The following is a 20,592-nucleotide window of genomic DNA, read 5'->3' as shown; positions in this document are numbered from 1 at the left end:
TGACAAGCAAAATGGCAAAATAAATTAAGTCTTGTTTTCAGAAAAATCTGACAAAATTTTGTGAACTTTAGGCTTAAAAAATCTGCCAATGAGATAAGAAAAATAAACTTGTTTTCCCTTTGAATTAAGTTTATTTTTCTAAACGCATTGGCAAACAGTTTTTTCTTGTTTTAAGCATAAATCACACTAAATTCAGTCCGATTTCTTTCAAAACAAGACTTAAAATCGATGCCATTTTGCTTGCCAAGTAAAAAAATTATGTATTGAGAATGAGTAGAAGACTAGCCACCACAGAGCACGAACCAGGACATTGCTAAGCTGTTATGAGTTTTTTTACTGCATTGCTATGCAGTTTCTAGGGAGTTGTGGGTGGTATGTTGGACAATCTTTTCTGTCTCAAGTCTAAGGAGTCCACCCCCATGGCTCTATAATAATTGGGTTATCAATGATGATCAGTTATTAATGTAGGTCAATGTTTTATCATCAACCAGGTGAAAAATGTAAGTCTGATTGTTTACAAAAGTAATAGCACACCTTTACTCAACAAACCACATGATTTGAGGTATCATTAATTTCTGTAGCAAAAACGTGTGTGACAAATTGTGTGTTTGTTCAAATCCCCAACCCTAAATATGAGCAATAGTAATAGTGATGGTTCAATTGGCAAGCACCACTAATAAACAAGCACATATCATATATCTATTTAGTTTTTTCCAACCCACTACTCTCTTTTTCACTATGTTAATTGTCTGTGTACTGTAGGTTACCGAAAGCTTGTGGCAGCCGGTTGACGGAGAAGCTTTTATAGGGAGCAAACACAGAAGACACACTTGTTCTCATTGAAAGACAAACTGGTAAAATCAAAGTACTGACTGAAATATGGGGAATGTTTTCCTAAAATGTACAGTGCATCCCAGCATGCATTCAACAAGATTAAGCAAGCTAACCTACATTTTGTCTGATTTCATAGCAATAAATTAATTTCTGTGTACTATAAATCTGGGTGTCTGATGCACATTTTCTCTACTGACAAACAAACAGCTATCCAATGATTACTCAACTTACATTTTTTATAAGCAGAATGATAGGAATGACCTATAATCCATATAATCCAAGGCTGTATTGTAAAGCTTACATTGATACAGGACATTTGCAACATATCTAGAATTTGACCAAATAAGCTAATTCTCACATCCTTTACTCACCCTCATGCCATCCCAGATGTGTATGACTTTCTTAATTCTGCAGAACACAAAAGCAGATTTTTACAAGAATATTTCTGCTCTATTTGTCCATGCAATGCAAGTCAATGATGACTGAAACCGAAGGCATCATAAAAGTAATCCATGTCTTTTGAAGTGATCTAATAGTGTTTGGGGGAGTAACTCCTGTTTTACTATAAATCTTGACATCAGCAGTTTTATTGGCAATCATGATCTCAACTACACTTCCTAGCATCATCTAGAGCTCTGCACATGCATCAAGCAATAGGTAATAAGTGTAATTAAAATCAGCAATGGCAAGATGTACAGTGAAAAAATTTGTTACATTTTGGTCTATACTTTTCCAAAACGATTGTATTACTTTAGAAGACATGGATTAACCACTGAATATGTATGGATTATTTTTATGTTGCCTTTTTTATGTGCTTTTTGGAGCTTCAAAATGTTTGTCACAATTCACTTGCATTGTATGGACCTACAGAGCTGAAATATTCTTCTAAAAATCATCAAAAAGTCATTTATATTTGGCATGGCATGACGGTGAGTAAATGATTAGAGAATTAAAATTTTGGGGTGAACTATTCTTGTAAAGCAACATTTTCTGTTATTCTTCCACAGAACAAGAGGAAGAGATGACTGGCTGGGATGGTGCAGAAGATCTAAACCACAGGTCAACCAATCAGACAGTTTGCAAGCTTTTCAAAGTTTTCAGTATGATGACGGGAAACAAGAGGAGCTTCTTGGGCTAAAGTTCAAATCGCTCAGACATTTAAGACAGGTAAAGAAATGTTTACTCCTTTGACAATTCAAAATTTTGTTCACCAACTATAAATCTGAATGTGATGAGGAGGAGGGCATGGCCGTAAGGATGGACATCTGGCACTGAATCATCCCAATCAGCCGGAAGAGGGATACAGAGGAGTTGTTGATGCCAGTTAGAGAGAGAGATGCACACAGAGTTGTGTGTGTGCGTCAGTGTTTGTGTTATGTCTGATTAAAAATCTTCGTGATTGAGGAGAGTCACGTGACGCCATGGGAGGAGCAGCCATTTGAATGGCGAGGTCTGCGCACTTTGTTAGTTTTAATACTGTTTGTGTCATAAACCTGTGAGATTCGAAACATTCTGATTCTTAACTGTTCTAGGAAGACAATAGGTCAAAGAATTCAAAATCATCAGGCTCTGGAGACATTAAAAGACACTTATGTGCTCAAGCTGATTCCCCTCTGCAGCCGGCGGAAAGCCCCGGACTCAATTCGTATGGTGAACTGAAAAAAATCCGGCCTAAAATGATGAATGTGTCAGCAAAGCTGACGAATGTCGTTGCAGACTTGAGGATCTTGCTGTAATACGTTGATTGATCACTTCCATGGAGATTAAATTCTCTGAGATTACAAGAATGTCAGATGTTGAGAAACGGATCAATTATCTGGAGTAATCGGAGAGGGAATTAGCTGCTAACCCGTTAGCGACCAAGGTAGATTTGCAGCATGTCTGGGAAAAACTGGAGGATTTGGTGAATCGTAATCAACGAAACAACGTCCGAATTGTTGGGATTCCTGAGAACGAAGAAGGCCGAGATATGACAAAATTCCTAGACAACCTCTTCCCGAGTCTGCTTGACATAACAGGCCATAAGACGGCGAGCTCACAGGGTCCTGGCTCAGAGATCAGCGGAGGGAGACAGGCCCCTATCAATTCTGGCCAAATTTCTGAGATCATCTGATTAAGAACTTGTGTTACACGAGGTGAGGCGCACAGGAAGTCTTTCTTGGAAGAACCACAGCATTTTCTTGTTCCCAGACTTTGCCAGAAACATGAGAGAGAAACATGAACGATTCAGGTAATGCAAGAAACTCTTACATCAACAGAAGGTCGCGTTTGCTCTGATGTTTCCGCCAAACTGAGAATAGATACTAAGGATGGCCATAGAGAATTTACATGCCCACAGCAAGCATTGTCCTACATGAAGACAATGGAATGAGTAAGCCATTTGGTGATTTTCTTGTTGCTGCCTAGTGGACCTGTAAGGCGGGGTGCCAATGTGTTTGTATTCAAAGGACAAAACTCCCCAGGGAAGCAAAGAGCAAATGTATGATCTTTGAGAAAATACACATATGAACATTCTCACAATTAGCATCTCTTCCTGAGGCACCACACCCCACTAAGCGAAAATTGCAAATTCACACCTCATTGTTGCTGTTCCACATCTGTCCATTCTCTCCCCTCTCCTCATCCTTCGTTCCCCTTCAGCTCAGAATCACCTCAAACTCACCTAAGGTCTGTATGTAACAAAATATCATTACTGATATATACAAATAATGTAACTAGGCATGTTTGGTATCATTTAAAAGGTTTACTGGTATAATGGTCTCTTTCCCAGGTTGGTAAAACTAATGGTAACAAAGCTATAAGGTCTTTGCCAAATACAGTATAATTCTGGAGGTCTACCCCCTCCTTGCCTGTATGTTAATAAGGTTCAAACGCAGGAAGCCAAGAACACATTCACCCCCAAATGCTCATTGTTCAAAGGATAATACCATTTGGAACACAATGTTTATTCTGTCTGGATATTTAAGGAAAGCTGGCCCAGAGCTCGAGGAGTCTGTAGTAAGATTATCCCACACAATCGATGTGTGTAGTTTTAATATAGGAAATCTGTAAGCCATATCTCCCATGCTTGCCATTGCATGTAGGCAAGTTTATTTATATAGCACATTTCCTACACAATGGTAATTCAAAGTGCTTTACATAGAAGAGATTAAAATAAGAATTAAAAAAAAAAAAATAAGAATAATTGAAACAGTTTATAATATAATTTTTTTTTAAAATAAAATACAGTACAAACAGTCGGACACAAAGTGGCACAGTGCTCATTCAGTAAATGCACAGCTAAACAGATGTGTTTTGAGTCTGGATGTGACTACTGTAGGAGCACATCTGATCTCTTCTGGAAGCTGGTTCCAGCTGCGGTTGGCATAATAGCTAAAAGCAGACTCTCCTTGCTTACAGTGAACCCTTGGTATTTCTAGCTGATGTGATCCTAATGATCTGAGTGATCTGTTGGGTTTATATTCAGTGAGTATATCTGCAATATATTGAGGTCCTAGCCCATTGAGTGATTTATATACCAGTAATAATACTTTAAAATCAATCCTAAATGTAACTGGGAGCCAGTGTAAAGACCTGAGGACTGGTGTGATATGTTCATATTTTCTGGTTCTGCTCAGAATCCTGGCAGCAGCGTTCTGTATGAGCTGCAACTGTCTTATGGTCTTTTGGGAAGGCCAGTGAGGAGTCCATAACAATAATCCACCCTGCTGGTGATGAAAGCATGCACAAGTTTCTCTAGGTCTTGACTGGAAACAAAGCATCTAATTCTTGCAATATTTTTCAGATGATAGTATGCTGATTTAGTTATTGCTTTGACATGACTACTGAAACTAAGGTCTGACTCTAGAGACACACCAAGATTCCTGACTTGATTTTTAGTTGTTTGACCCCTAAGCGTCAAGGTATGCATTCACCTTGAGAACTTCATCTTTGTTTCCAAACGCAATGACTTCAGTTTTGTCTTTGTTTAACTGAAGAAAGTTTTGGCACATCCAACTGTTTAATTCATCAATGCATTGGCACAGGGAGTCAATGGGGCTGTAATCGTTAGGTGATAGGGCTAAGTAGATCTGTGTGTCGTCTGCATAGCTGTGGTAAGCAATTTGGTTCTTTCTCATTATTTGGCTCATTGGGAGCATATACAGGTTGAACAGGAGTGGCACAAGAATTGAGCATTGAGGGACTCCGCATGTCATGGACGTCCACTCATACTTATGGTCCCCTATACTCACATAATAACCTATCCCTTCTAAGTATGACCTGAACCATTTTAGGACCATCCCAGAAAGCCCCACCCAGTTTTCCAGCCTTTCAAGAAGTATGTTGTGATCGACAGTGTCGAATGCAGCACTGAGGTCGTGTAGTACCAGTACTGATAATTTGCCTGTATCAGTATTTAAGCGAATATCGTTTATTATCTTTATGAGCGCTGTCTCTGTTCTGTGATGTGATCGGAAACCAGATTGAAAATTGTCAAAGTATCCATTCGAGTTCAAGAATTTGTTCAGCTGATTGAAGACAACTTTTTCGATGATCTTGCCTATAAAAGGAAGATTTGAGATCAGTCTGTAGTTGCTTAATATGGTCTTATCCAGATTGCTCTTTTTCAAGAGGGGCTTGACAACTGCAGTTTTCAGGGAGTTTGGAAGTCCAGGTATGTTTCTTTGACTTGTCTTTTATTTTTAGGAATTTTTGTTTATTCTGACCATATGTGAATTTGGCTTAAATTGATTTGAATCCTATCTGGCAAAAAAAAAAATTATTTTTGTTTTAATCTGTATTCCTCAAAAAATTATTTATTCTTTTTACCGCAAACTTGTTTCCAGGATAATGATCAATACTGGATCTTTAATATCGATTAAACCACTCAGGAGAGCCAGGTAGGACAGCCATCTAGGATAGCAGGGTAGGAGAAAATCATATAAAGACTCTCAGTCAATTTGATTTTCATTAGACCAGGGTGTAGACTCTGGAGCTTTAAAAAAAGTAAACCACTCAGGAGAAACAGGTAGGACAGCCACCTAGAAGAGCCAGGTAGGAAAAAGTAATTTAAAGACTCTCAGTCACTGCTCACCACCCGTCTTAGCAAGTTGTATGTACATGACTAAATGGCAATATCGTCTAGTTATGAGACAAGCCAAACCAGACAATATTAGTTAATGCTAGAACCGCTGACAAAGAACAGAACTGGCTATACTGATTGAAAAGACAATGAATAGAGTAATCAATAACTTAAAAAGATTACACTAAAAGAATGATCAGAAATCAATTAGAGCTTAAATCTAAATTAGAGTTTCAACTTAAATTGGAGTCAGATAAAATTAATAACTGAATCAATTTGTAAAGTGTAAATTAACAATAATTGCTTTATTTCAGCACTCAGAAAAGACAGAACAACACAGAGACCTTCAAAGGTCAATCAATTGAAGTTCCACTCTGAACCAACAGGTGAAAATGCCCCACTTTACAGACCTGACTCTCTGAACATTCTCTTGAATGTTTGAGGAAACTGGGCACCTTTTTCTTTACATTTTGTGCTAGTTCCGCCTAGCAGCTGGAGTTTTGTGTAGTATCAATTCTTCGGGACAGCTTGTGGATGAATCTCCTCATTTTGGGTGCTTATGATTCCTGTTGGCTGGAGTTGGTTTTGTGCAATATTTTTTGCATTGGGGAGAGTTTGACTGCCCGAAGAACTGAACTGAACTAAACTGAAATTTTGTTTGTGTGCTGGTTCCTCTAGAGGCTGGAGCTTGTTTTGTGGAGGCACACACCATCGAGACAGTTAAGTGAATTAATCTACAGTTTTTTGTGTGTTTATTTCGCTTATTGGCTGGAGTTTGTTTTATAGATTATCTTCTGTTGTGTAATTCTGTTTTACAAATTTTTGTATATAAACACCAGACTTGAGCAATACGACGGCAAAGTTGTCACGGGGGCTCTCGTAGGCGTGCCTGGACTGTTTGAGTTTAGAGGGATGGACGCCGGTTGGCGCAGTCGTGTGCGGTGTTAATGCAAACGTTTTTCTTTTTTCTATTTGTTTTGTTCTGGGGAAAGTTTGGGGGTTGATTGTTGCACCAATGTATGAATGTTGTAATTTTTATTTTTGACACAATCAAATTTTTCTACTATGTCAAACGTTAATATGAGTGGATTGTCTCTCTCCACGTGGAATGTAAATGGGTTGGATCACCCCATTAAAAGAAGGAAGGTTATTTCTTTTCTGAAATGTAAGAAATATGATATAGTGTTTCTTCAAGAAATGCATCTTTCCCCGCAGGAAGCTGAAAGATTTGGGAAGATATGGGGTGGACATGTTTTCTTTAGTGCTGGCTCAAGTAAGAGCAGGGGAGTCATTACATTGATAAGTAAGCATCTGCAATTCAAATCTCTCAAACAGATTAAAGATAAATTAGTAAGAGTATTTATTGTTTTAACAGAAAATCAGACGCTGATGATCAGGGCTTTTTTGTAGATCTTGAAGGAATGTTGCAAGCCACTGGCAACCCTCATTAAATAATATTGGGAGGAGACTTTCATTTATTGCTGCACTCAGTCCTTGATCATAGTGAAGCAAAAGTGTGTAAGCCCCATAGAGGAACATTGACACTTCATAGAATGTGTAAAAATCTTGGTCTTACAGATATTTGGAGACTTTTTAACTGGTTGGGACTATAAATAGTTTTCATCAGTCCATAAGATTTATTCTAGAATAGTTTTTTTTATATATCTAAGTCCCTCATTTCATCTGTTGTTAATTGGAAACATTTTAGTCTCAGATCACGCCCTGGTGAGTTTAGATGGAGAAAAATAAATCATATAGTTGGTGCTTTAATGTATCCCTTTTGCAAAATCCTGAATTCCAACATGAAATCTGAAATCAATGCTATATGGAGACCATAAGTAATTTTTTTTACTTTAGCCATTCATATTAATAATGCTTTTAATTAAATCTATCTTGATCTCTATAGTTCCATGTCTTCGTCTACTGATGAGGATATTAGAAGCTTTGTGGAACCAATAGATCTCCCTAAATTGACAAATGAGTAAAACAATACTCTTGATTCTGAGATAACTTTGGAAGAGCCTGACGAGGTAATTAAGGCCTTGCTACAGGCAAGGCTCCAGGGCCAGATGGTTTTCCCGCTGAATTTTTTAGATTTTATGCTACAAAACTGGCTCCACTTTTGTTAGAAGTTTATACGGAATCATTAAAGAATGGAAAGCTTCTGCCAACCATGATGCAAGCCCGGATCAGTTTGATTCTTAAAAAGACAAAGATCCAAATGAGTGTAAGAGTTACCGTCCAATTTCCCTGATCCAGCTAATCGTAAAAACATGTCAAATATTCTGGCTAACCGATTAAGTGAAGTTATGACATGACATGACATATACACTCACCTAAAGGATTATTAGGAACACCATACTAATACTGTGTTTGACCCCCTTTCGCCTTCAGAACTGCCTTAATTCTACGTGGCATTGATTCAACAAGGTGCTGAAAGCATTCTTTAGAAATGTTGGCCCATATTGATAGGATAGCATCTTGTAGTTGATGGAAATTTGTGGGATGCACATCCAGGGCACGAAGCTCCGTTCCACCACATCCCAAAGATGCTCTATTGGGTTGAGATCTGGTGACTGTGGGGGCCATTTTAGTACAGTGAACTCATTGTCATGTTCAAGAAACCAATTTGAAATGATTCGAGCTTTGTGACATGGTGCATTATCCTGCTGGAAGTAGCCATCAGAGGATGGGTACATGGTGGCCATAAAGGGATGGACATGGTCAGAAACAATGCTCAGGTAGGCCGTGGCATTTAAACAATGCCCAATTGGCACTAAGGGGCCTAAAGTGTGCCAAGAAAACATCCCCAACACCATTACACCACCACCAGCCTGCACAGTGGTAACAAGGCATGATGGATCCATGTTCTCATTCTGTTTACGCCAAATTCCGACTCTACCATCTGAATGTCTCAACAGAAATCAAGACTCATCAGACCAGGCAACATTTTTCCAGTCTTCAACTGTCCAATTTTGGTGAGCTCTTGCAAACCGTAGCCTCTTTTTCCTATTTGTAGTGGAGATGAGTGGTACCCGGTGGGGTCTTCTGCTGTTGTAGCCCATCCGCCTCAAGGTTGTGCATGTTGTGGCTTCACAAATGCTTTGCTGCATACCTCGGTTGTAACGAGTGGTTATTTCAGGCAAGTTGCTCTTTTATCAGCTTGAATCAGTCAGCCCATTCTCCTCTGACCTCTAGCATCAACAAGGCATTTTCACCCACAGGACTGCCGCATACAGGATGTTTTTCCCTTTTCACACCATTCTTTGTAAACCCTAGAAATGGTTGTGCGTGAAAGTCCCAGTAACTGAGCAGATTGTGAAATACTCAGACCGGCCCGTCTGGCACCAACAACCATGCCACGCTCAAAATTGCTTAAATCACCTTTCTTTCCCATCCTGACATTCAGTTTGGAGTTCAGGAGATTGTCTTGACCAGGACCACACCCCTAAATGCATTGAAGCAACTGCCATGTGATTGGTTGATTAGATAATTGCATTAATGAGAAATTGAACAGGTGTTCCTAATAATCCTTTAGGTGAGTGTATATATATATAGATCAGGTGGGGTTTATTCTAGGCTGCAGCTCTTCTGATAACATTAGGCATTTCGTCAATATTATGTGGTCAGTGGCGATTGATCAGACTCCGGTCTCGGCCATCTCACTTGATGCCGAAAAGGCATTTGATATGGTAGAATGGGATTATCTTTTTATTTTGGAAATATTCGGGTTTCGAAATATTTTTATTGGATGGATTAAGTTACTTTAAAGATACCCATTTGTTTGTGCGGCGGTACAAACAAATGGATTAATTTCAGTTTATTTTACTCTGGATAGGGGCACCCGGCAGGGTTGCCCTCTTTCCCCATTATTGTTCTGTCTTGCCCTGGAACCATTAACAGTCATGATAAGAAGGGAAGATGATTTTCCAGGGGTGGTGACAGGGGTATGAAATCCGAAGCTTTGGCTCTGACAGTGTACTGCCCAGTAACAGCTTTCCAGACGGGAACCTTCCAGTGGCCTAAATAGAGTAATAAGTATTTGGGCATTTTAATCCCAGCAAATTTGTCTGATTTATTTAGTTAATTTTGATCCCTTAATAAAAAGGTTTTTGAGTGAGGTGAGCTTCATTAAATTTATCTAAGATTGGGAAGGTTAATGTTATTAAAATTAATTGCATTCCAAAATTCAAATACCCGCTACAATCTCTCCCTGTAGATGTCCCCCTCTCTTATTTTAAGCAATACGATAGCATAGCAAAGTCCTTCATTTGGAATGGTTAGTGTCCTAGATTGCATTTTAAAAAGTTACATAGGCCGATTGACAAAGGTGGGCTAGGCCTACCTAAGATTTTGTTTTGTTATTATGCATTCGGACTCAGACATTTGGCTCATTAGTCGCTTCCACCTGAAAGAGCCCCTCCCTGGTTTTGTATTTTTTATGTTCTTGCCCCTATTTTGCCATTGCAAAGCCTTCCTATTAAACTAATCAGAGAAGTTAAGTTACACCACGTTATCTCGCATTTGCACTCGGTATGGACAAAAGTGTCCAGAGTGTTTAATTGTATAGGCTTGGTCTTAGAGACACACCCACCTGCTGGTGATGCCAATAAGAAGTTGTAGACACAACCCATGTCTTTTGGGAGTGTGTAAAGATCCAAGAATTTTGGTTAAAGTTTCAGCATTGTTTGCATGACGTTATGGGCACGAAAATTTTACTTTGCCCGAGACTTTGTATTTTGACTGATGGGGCGGTCATAAATTTGGAGTATAAACGTATAAAAAATTTGGTTCTGAGCAGTGTCATGATTGGCAGACATGTTATTTTAAGGGGTTGGCAGTCGGACGGAGCACCATCATTTCAGGAGTGGTATGCGGAGATGGGGAGGGTGGCAGCTTTTGAGGAGGTGGCAAATAGAAGGGGGGGGGGGGGGTGTAAGTCAGGCCGGATGGTCCCCGGACTGAATCAGGTATTGGGGGTATGTGACGAGGAGGAGGGCTTGGTGAATCCCAATCAGCCAGGAGAGAGATAAAGAGGAGTTGGAGTCACCAGTCAGAGAGAGAGAGAGATGCACATGGAGTTGTGTGTGCGCGCATCGGTGTTTGTTGTGTCTGATTAAAAGTCTTTGTGATTTTTCATCCGGTTCCCAGCACCTCCTTTCTGATAAGCAAAAGAGCTTTTTGTTACACTGAATTTTGACCATGCTGTATTTGATTTATTGGCAGGCCCTAGGTGCTGCAGATTTCCATCAACTAGCTTGGCATGTACTAATGGGAAACCAAGTCATATGGAGAGGTGCAGACCCTGGTCTTATCCACTCGGCATTTAATGTGCTGAAGGTCAGCTAAAAACCTATTCACCTGTATACCGTATTTTCATCACACTTGTCAAGTAATGCAGTTCCAACAAATATCCATCTTTTATTTTGAACTGATTCTGTTCTGACTCTGACTCTTCTGTATCTGACTGTAATTTGTGACTGTTTTAAAGGCTTTGGTTCCAGTTGGCATAGCTGGTTAATTTAACTTTCATATAATCATGAAATTATATTTCTGTTTAAATATATTGTGTTTACTTCTCTCAACACCTCATTAAATGAAACTTAGAACATCCCATACCGAGGGATTTTAACCCATTAACCTTTTTTATTTTTAATCCATCCCTTTGGTTTTGCCTTTAGACTTAAACACATGGAGACTTGCTTTAGACTTAAACACATGGAGTTTGTAGTTGAGGCCTCAAAAAGGGTTTTTGGGGTGTTCTTTGTGAGAATGTTATTTACAGCCTGTTTCTCAACTTCTGTGTGACTGTTTTCTTTCCAAACACAGTGAAATTGTTTTATAACTCAGTGTGTCTGGTTCATCTCAAAGTTCAGCACTCATAGGGCATCCTCATGGTCATCACTGGATTACCGAATGACTTTTAGCCCTCTCCCTCTTTCTTTCTCTCTCTCCAACTATCTCTCAGAGTTTTCCATGCTGGTGGACGTTCTTAACACTGAGCATGGTCATGTAAATCCTGTTTTGGATAATGAAATTCTCTCGCTCTACCATTTCAACATTAGCTGTGCCAACACACAACGAACAGACAGACAAAGGTACAATAAATGCTTGGACACAAATCTCAGTAGAATTGCCACAAGATTTAAATGCAGATTGAAACAGACACATTATTTATGGCATTTAAATATACTGGGACTTTATCTTAAAGGGATAAAAATGTAAATTCTCTCATCATGTACTGACCCTCATGCCATCCCAGATGTGTAAGGCTTTTTTCTTCTGCAGAACACAAATTAAGATTTTTAGAAGAATATTTCAGCTCTGTAGGTCCATACGATGCAAGTGAATGGGTGCCAAAATGTGCCGCTCCAAAAAGCACATAAAGGCATCATAAAAGTAATCCATACGATTCCAGGTTGTAATCTATATCTTCAGAAGTGATGCATATCGCACCCTACTGGATGCGGAGAAGAATTTTTAGCAAAAAAACTTAAATATTGATCTGTTTCTCACCCACACCTATCATATCGCTTCTGAAGACATTGGTTTAACCAAATTTTGAATTTTAGAAATGTGGACACATCTGGGACAGCATAAGTGTGAGTAAATGATGAGTGAATTTCTTTTTGGGTGAACTTTTCCTTTAACACAGACGCTTTCACATTACCTAAAATTCAATAATTCAATCCTACATTAATTTGTCTCTCAGGTCCAATTCTATTGAATAAGATTGAAGTGGCTCTATCTAATGAGAATCTATCAGTAGAGGTTGTCTCTCTCTGCCTAATCTGTCTGAAAGAGGAATGGATGAAGTAACTGCACATTTTGTCTTGACATATGATCACTATTTCAGTTTAGATGTATTCTCAAAGTCAATGGTTACAATGGTTACATATCTATACCACTAAAGCTGCATATCAAAATAGTTGCTTTAAATGCATTAATTGATTTTTTAGCAGTTTCTTATGCTGTATACAGTTATAAAAAGAAAGTTGAACAGTTAACACTATGCAAAAATGAAACATGATATATTATTACAGAGTGCTTTTATTACATTTCCTTCAAATAGATCTATGTAAGAAACATTTTTTATTTCTTGTTCTCGGAATTCTCCTATTTCCCGTCTTCTTCAACTCGCATCTTACTAATTTCCTATTTGTGCTGTTTTCCTCTTCTCTGTCTATTGTTCCATTCTTACACCCTGTGCTTCCGCTCACTTCCTGTTTGTCTTGTACTCTCTGTAACAGTAAAGTGAAGGTGTTGTTTAAGTTCTCCAAGGTGGATGGCAGAGGTAAAGAAGACACTCAGAAGGTTTTAGCCCTGCTGGGGGCCATGGGACCCTCGGAAGTGGACAGCGTGCGTCTGCTTAACTTTTGGATGACAGGACTCAGCAAGACTTATAAAATCCATTTGATGACAGCTGTTAGATGTGGAGAGAGATCTCTGTGCCAGTGAGAGAGAGAGTTAGAGAGTGAGGACAATGGACTCATTCCTAGAGTTACATGAAAGGAGTGTGTGTGTGTGTGTGTGTGTGTGTGTGTGTGAGTGAGTGAGTGAGTGAGTGAATTAATGAATTACGGGAAAAGGGGGCCAGGCCTGAGCCCACTGAAAGAGAATGTGTTTTCCTGTATAATACAGATAATGGACAAATTATTAGCTGAGTAAAAGCTAGAATTTGTATTGAAGCCTGAAAAATATTTAGTTAGATATGTCTATTTAAATGGAATGTTTTTACTGTCATGAATAGACATGTCCATTCACTGTCTTTTTCAGTGTGTCTAATAGTGCATAACACAGTGGACTGCCTTTATGGGAACTAGGTAGAATATCAGTTGACATGAGACTGCTAAAAGTTTGATTTGTGTCCTCTAATTGAGCCTGTTATTATTCATCATAATGTCTGTTTATAATCCATTATAAATCTTCTGACTTGTCTGAAAAAGAATGAATATTTTATAAGCAATTTTAGTTATCCTTATTTGATAACTTGTTTCAAATAAATGGCTTTTACTGTACACTTAGACTCTTAAAGAGACTATTCTACTTTTAAACAAAAGTGTTAACTTTGTTTTATTAATTACTGCAGTGTAAATATTGCATTTGCTGACGAGTATCAGAATGATCTTGTAGAGTAAATGTTTAAGTTAAAGAGACATTTATTGCTGCCATGAGAGAGCTGCTGAATTCTTTAACAGTTAAACAACTGTTTATACAACTTGTTGCAATGTTCTACAAGACATCAAAACTTGCAATAAACATTGTGCTAACGTATCCCTAACAACATAAACACACGTTTTACGAAAGGACTTTCTAATGTTGCACTGTGGCATGAGCTCTTCTAAAGAGATAATACTTCCAGGGTACATAACAGGGTAATACTTCCATTATAGGTATACAATATTATAATTTCAGTTCAATTGTAAATGCTGGAAGAATAACAATTCCTGAGTGGTGGAATGTAAAAGAGGTTGCATTGATTCATCACTGCAGGTCAAAGGAATCTAGTAACGTTATGGAATCTAGCTCCTTATTTCATAAGGAACGTGAAGTTAACTTCACCTTGAAAAGTAAATATGACGTTTACTTCACTTAAAAAAATGTCTCTCATTTGCATTTGCTATGAACCATTACAAGCAAGGCTGGACTGGTAATCTGGCATACCGGGCATTTTCCCGGTGGGCCGACGCACTTTTGGGCCGATCATGGGCTTATTGTCCATCTGGAGAACCGAATGGTCCGCGATATGCATAAGAGGACAGCAAAGAACATGTTTCTTTGACACAATCTCTCATGTGACTGTATTTGATCCAACTGCACCACAAACTGAACGCTTTGTCTGTATAATTTCAGCATAGAATATTTCTCGTTTTTTTAGGCATCACATGCCTGACTGTAACTAATCTGCAAGTATAAACTACATAAACATGTCCCTGATGAAGTACGACCTCCTTTTATTTCAGACCTGAAAGCTCAACAAGCTTACTCATCACTTCACTTAATGGGTAAAGGGATTGAGGGAGACAGGGTGCAACAGGCACAGAGATGGACACTTCATTGTGGGGGGTGGAAAAACAGGCTGCCAAAGTGCATGACTAAGCACGGGAAAGCCTGAAATAAGGAGAAGAGGGGGAGTGCATGCCGTCTAATGAGGTAAAGGGGTGGAGAGGGAAGGGAAGGAAAAGAGGAGGACAGAACCACCGGGACTTTCACTTTCAGGGAGCAAGGTGCCCCAAACCGTTCCTCCAGAAGTACAACAGCCTGGCCAGAATGCACTGCTAACTAGCTTGCCAGGAGAGAGGAGTGCAGTAAATTAAAGCCTCAAAATAAAGTGACTGAAAAGGAAGGAGGGAAGTAAAGAAAAAGAGAAACAGAAGTCTGGGGAAGTTCATGTGTGTGACTGGAATTGAACCCGAAGAACAGAATGAAGAGCAGCTGTCATTGTGGGCTCGAGGAGAAAGTGGAGCTCTAAGAGGAAGAGGAGACGTATACTGTTGCTTTGTGGCTGGGATAACACGTAGACAAGAACAGACTGAGATTCTTCATTAACATTTCTTCTTCCCTTAGAAGAACATGGGGAATATGGCCCACATTGGCCGGTAGAAGCATGTCACCAACAGGTAACGTGATACTAGTGTAGCATTGACGAGTCGAATTGAACGAACCATCAATCGATGGACATAATAAAAGGGTTCACTGTCAAAAGTATATAGACAGATGGCGTCATTAATAACAGATAATGCGCGTGCTTAATTAGCAAATCTTGATATGACACCTGGCCTGTGCGTGTTCTGATCAACCCATGCCGTTTACTTTTCAGTGCTGTTACTTCTATCAATGTTGACTGTTCGAGGAAGTGGGTGCGATGATTTTATGAAGGCGACGGTCCAAAATCTTCAAGGCACTATCAACAGAGAAAAAAGGATTGGATTCGTGAGTTTCAAATAGAAGCTGATCCTTGTTTACTAGGTTGTTTGCAATTTAGGTTAATCGGATTGATCTGTCACTATCGCAAGCCCTTTTGACGTTCAGTCATGTAGAGGTAATGCATTATGATCAACAATCCAGTTTTCACTAGTTAAAAGACTAATTCTTGATACCAGGAATGGAATCACAACTAGTGAAAGTGCACATTTTTGATATCAGTAATTACATTTGCACGAGTGAAATCGTTCATAGGTCATTACTTGCAGTAATGCACATTCTTGATATCAAAAATGGAATTTCACTTTAAAAACTCAAATCATGATATCTGTAATTGCATTTTGACGAATTTCACAATAATTTACCATTCACTCCTATTCATATCAATTTCTTACTAGTTGAAAATACAGTCACATATCAGCAATGCACTTCTTACTAGTAATATAATTTTTTTTTTTAAAGATTTATAATTATTGGTACTAGTGCAAAGGTCCATTCCTTTTTTCCCCCTTTTCTCCCAAGTTGGCATGCAAAATTACCAGTGTACTTTTAAGTCATGGTTACGTAGTGATTCGCCTCAATCCGGATAGCGGCGGATGAATCCCAGCTGCCTCCGCGTCTGAGACCGTCAACCCGTGCATCTTATCATGTGGCTTGTTGAGCATGTTGCCACAGAGGCATAGCGCGTGTGGAGGCTTCGAGCCATCCACCGCGTCATCCACACTCAACTCACCACGTGCCCCACCGAGAACATACCACATTATAGTAACAACGAGGAGGTTACCTCATGTGACTCTACCCTCCCTAGCAACCGGGCCAATTTGGTTGCTTAGGAGACCTGGCTGGAGTCACTCAGCATGCAAAGGTCCATTCCTGATATCAACAACTGAATTACAACTAGTAGAAATGTTTTTGTTTGAGAAATGTTGTGCGATATCGGACTTCCCGAGAAAGATTTAGCTGCGGAAGGTGCTCCAAATCGCCAACAAAGATTCAGGGAGCCCCTTTCCTTCCTATTTGAAGATCCTACCTACTTGGACTCCCCACCAGATTCTTTCTCCCCACTACCTGATTGATCCTCTATCCCTAAAGCCCATCCCTACACCCAGCCCTTATCACAATTATACTAGGGAGTGAAAAATGTCTGACTCCTTAGGATGGTTATGGTTAGGGGTGGGTGTAGGGGTAGGCTTTAGGGATAGGGGATCAGTCAGGTAGCAGGGCGAAAGAATCTGGTGAGGAGTCCGATTTTGGCACAACAGTTTGTATCTGCAGTTTTGGTAATGTGTGATTAGCCCATGCATTTTAATAATACAAAAAAATGGTTATTTTGTCTTTATTAAAGTAAGTAAAATTTAACATTTCAATATTTTTGCAGTCACAAGTGTTTCCCAAAAATTACTTCGTGTCTCACTACTTCAATGACAGCGCTCTGTGTAATGAGCCGGTAAGAATTACAGCTCCATATGTTTAGAATGTTCCCACTTACTATGGCAGTTTATTAATCATTACAGAGACCTAGATCTGACCTGCTTGTGTTTCAATTTTGCTTCTAGTAGCTAATCTCAAACATCTGTCCATCTTGTGTGTTTCTGTGTCTGTGTTTTATGTTTTTGTCTGAGTTCAGTGCTGTGTGTTCAGTGCTGCTGTGATCCTATCTAATTCCTGGACTCAGCTTCTCTGGCATCTCAATAATGTCCACATCAAATACAGATTCATCAGCGAGTTGAAACTAAAACTGGATGAAATAGCAAAAGAGGTTGGTGATCTTTCGCATCATATACTGTACATGAACACGTTTGTAACACCCCTTCGATCATACTACATTACATTTCCAGTTTTGATGGTAGGTTAGACAGAGAATCAGAATCAGAATCAGCTTTATTGCCAAGTATGCTTACACCTACAAGGAATTTGTCTTGGTGACAGAAGATTCCAGTGCGCAAACAATACAGCAACAAGACATTACAATTAAAAGGGAATAGAAAATCTAAGTTTACAGAATATATAAATACACAATAAGACATTATATATATATATATATATATATATATATATATATATATATATATATATATATATATATATATATATATGTACAAATCTGTTATATACAGCGCAAAGGCATGTAGTGGCAGAAGAGGTAGGATATGTTGGATAAATATAAATAGACTAGCTGTGTATTGCATGTAATTATTGCTCAGTGGGGCAGTTTTAACTGATCATGACATGGATAGCCTGAGGGAAGAAACTGTTATTGTGCCTGATGGTTCAGCTGAGGACTAGCTTGCAAAGAAATTTTCAAATAATATGTTCACTAGGGACTCTAAGGTATTTTATGTTACAGAAAGCATGATTTTCTGCAAAGCTACTTTGAAACTATATGTAATGTAAAAAGTGATATGCAAATGAAAATGACTAGACTTGACAGATTGTTCGAGACTGTATTACACTTTTGTTATGCCACTTTTGTATTGTATGTGATTTATTTTTCGTCTTTCTGTAAACAGAAATTTCTGGAACCTCCAGATCTCTCTACTTTGCAATCTGTTCAGTCATCACCTGAAGTTCTACTCTCCTTCACCTCAGCCCTCTTCTCAAGATGGCTCAATTTGGATTGTGCTTTTGGAGAGCATGACTGCATTTTCCCCACAAATAGTGAAGAGGATCAAGAAAATCTGGTGTCACAGGAGGAGGGGAATTTTGACAGTAGTGAACTGGTGGATGTGCAGGAGCCTGTGAAAGAAGGAGAGATAGGAAAAAGACAGTTTGACCATGGTCCAACAAATGGATACGAGTCATCCTTCCCTAGTTTCTCTCGGTGGATCTTACCTGTTCTATGGATAGCAACATGCGTGACATCAATCTGATCTAATGTGGGAGAAATATCTGTTTTCAATATGACACCAAACTTGGCCTTAAGGATTCAAGGCTTTACTTTGCCAGGACAGCTACTTGGTTTCATTGAGTTTAAATGCATGTCCACTTTTGTTTTACAGGGGTAAAAAGCTTGTCAGTTTGCATGAGTGTTCAAAGAAGTTGCTCTCTGGATCAAGTGGTTCATTATTTCTGGAGGTTTCTAAAGAGCGACAATTGTGGATTCACTTCTGTTAGAGAAAACAGGATGTTTTAGAAACTGACACATGGCCAATATGATGTCTTACTGTGTTCTTTTACCACAACTATGTACAAACGCACATGTGATGTTTTTCCTACATCATTTCTTTGCACTGATTGTTTAAATCACTTATCCAATATTTCATTCATCGTAAACAGTGAATGTGCCATTTATGATAATTCAGATGAAAGCTGTCAAAATAACAATTTTAACTGTGAATGTAGTATTTAACATTAAGCCTTACACTATTTTCTCTACTACACTCAAATACGAAAATAAATACAATAAGACTGTAGAGTAGTCTATTAGCAAAAGGAACCATATCATCAGTGTTGGCTTGTCAAGATAATCTTTTTTTTTTCTTAAAAGACATTTTTAAAACGTCATGTTTACATTTATTGATTTGTTGAGTTGGAGACTGTCCATGAAGCTCGTCAATACTACCACAACTTATGTTTTACTAAAATAAATGTAACAATGTGATTTAGGTGTAGATGCTTTTGTTATGTGTAGATTTATATATAAATCATATGTGTAGATTTATATATATTCACTGGCTGGCAAAAGTTTGGAGTAATGTAAAGATTTTGTTCTTATGGAAAGAAATTGGTACTTTTATTCACCAAAGTGGCATTCAACTGATCACAATGTCAGGACATTAATAATGTGAAAAATTACTCAAATTTGAAAAAAATAAAAAGGTTCAGAACTTCATAAATGACTTCAAAGAGTTCTCATCAAAAAATCCTCCACATGCAGCAATGACAACTTTGCAGATCCTTGGCATTATAGTGGTCAGTTTGTCCAGATACTCAGGTGACCTTTCACCCCACACTTCCTGTAGCACTTGCTATAGATGTGACTGTCTTGCCTTACAGCCTAGCTGATCCCACAACAGCTCAATGGGGTTAAGATCCATAACACTATTTTCCAATTATCTCTTTGTTTTTCTTTGCCCACTCTAACCTTTTCTTTTAGTTTTTCTAAAAAGTGTCTTTTTCTTTGCAATTCTTCCCATAAGGCCTGCACCCCTGAGTCTTCTCTTTACTGTTGTACATGAAACTGGTGTTGAGCAGGTAGAATTCAATGAAGCTGTCAGCTGAGGACATGTGATGTGTCTTTCTCAAACTAGAGACTCTGATGTACTTATCCTCTTGTTTAGTTGTACATCTGGTCTTCCACATCTCTTTCTGTCCTCGTTATATATATATAATGGCAAGCAACTTTCTAGCACCAAATGAGCAATTTAGCATGATTACTCAAGGATAAGGTGTTGGAGTGATGGCTGCTGGAAATGGGGCTTGTATAGATTTGATTAAAAAAAAAAAAATTCAGATAGTGATGGTGCTGTTTTTACATCAGTAATGTCCTGACTAAACTTTGTGATCAGTTGAATGCCATTTTGGTGAATTAAAGTACCAATTTAATTCAGAAACAACAAAATCTGTACATTATTCCAAACTGCCAGTGTAAATAAAATACATCTTTTTAAGTGCATTAAAGGTCTGTATTAACTGACTACAATTAAAAAAAATATTCTATATCATAATATATTAGTATCACACATTTATTACAATTGTTTTTGAAAGCACTGAGACCATTTGTACACTTGAGGACTTTCTCTAGTATCAGCTGGCTGGAGGGACTTGCAGAT

At 38.5% G+C, this 20,592-nt stretch overlaps 1 protein-coding gene across 3 annotated transcripts; it reads left to right on the top strand.

Moving 5' to 3' along the window:
- The first annotated feature begins 1,847 nt into the window (after positions 1 to 1,847).
- LOC127658209 (uncharacterized) lies at positions 1,848 to 20,451 on the top strand. Of its 3 annotated transcripts, none has more exons than XM_052147373.1 (6): positions 2,017 to 3,501; positions 11,123 to 15,516; positions 15,717 to 15,829; positions 17,199 to 17,267; positions 17,448 to 17,579; positions 18,331 to 20,451. In XM_052147373.1, the coding sequence occupies exons 2-6, from the start codon at positions 15,504 to 15,506 to the stop codon at positions 18,688 to 18,690; spliced, it is 687 nt and encodes a 228-aa protein (XP_052003333.1). In that variant the 5' UTR covers positions 2,017 to 3,501; positions 11,123 to 15,503; the 3' UTR covers positions 18,691 to 20,451. The 3 variants fall into 3 exon arrangements, with proteins under 3 accessions (XP_052003335.1, XP_052003333.1, XP_052003334.1); XM_052147374.1 differs by lacking the exon at positions 2,017 to 3,501 and adding an exon at positions 6,209 to 6,615; XM_052147375.1 differs by lacking the exons at positions 2,017 to 3,501; positions 11,123 to 15,516 and adding an exon at positions 1,848 to 2,001.
- Positions 20,452 to 20,592: the final 141 nt, after the last annotated feature.

The sequence above is a fragment of the Xyrauchen texanus genome, chromosome 17, assembly GCF_025860055.1.
Source record: "Xyrauchen texanus isolate HMW12.3.18 chromosome 17, RBS_HiC_50CHRs, whole genome shotgun sequence".
Classification (NCBI taxonomy): domain Eukaryota; kingdom Metazoa; phylum Chordata; class Actinopteri; order Cypriniformes; family Catostomidae; genus Xyrauchen; species Xyrauchen texanus.
The sequence above is the reverse complement of the archived record's forward strand: the minus strand, read 5'-3'. Positions and strand labels throughout refer to the sequence as shown.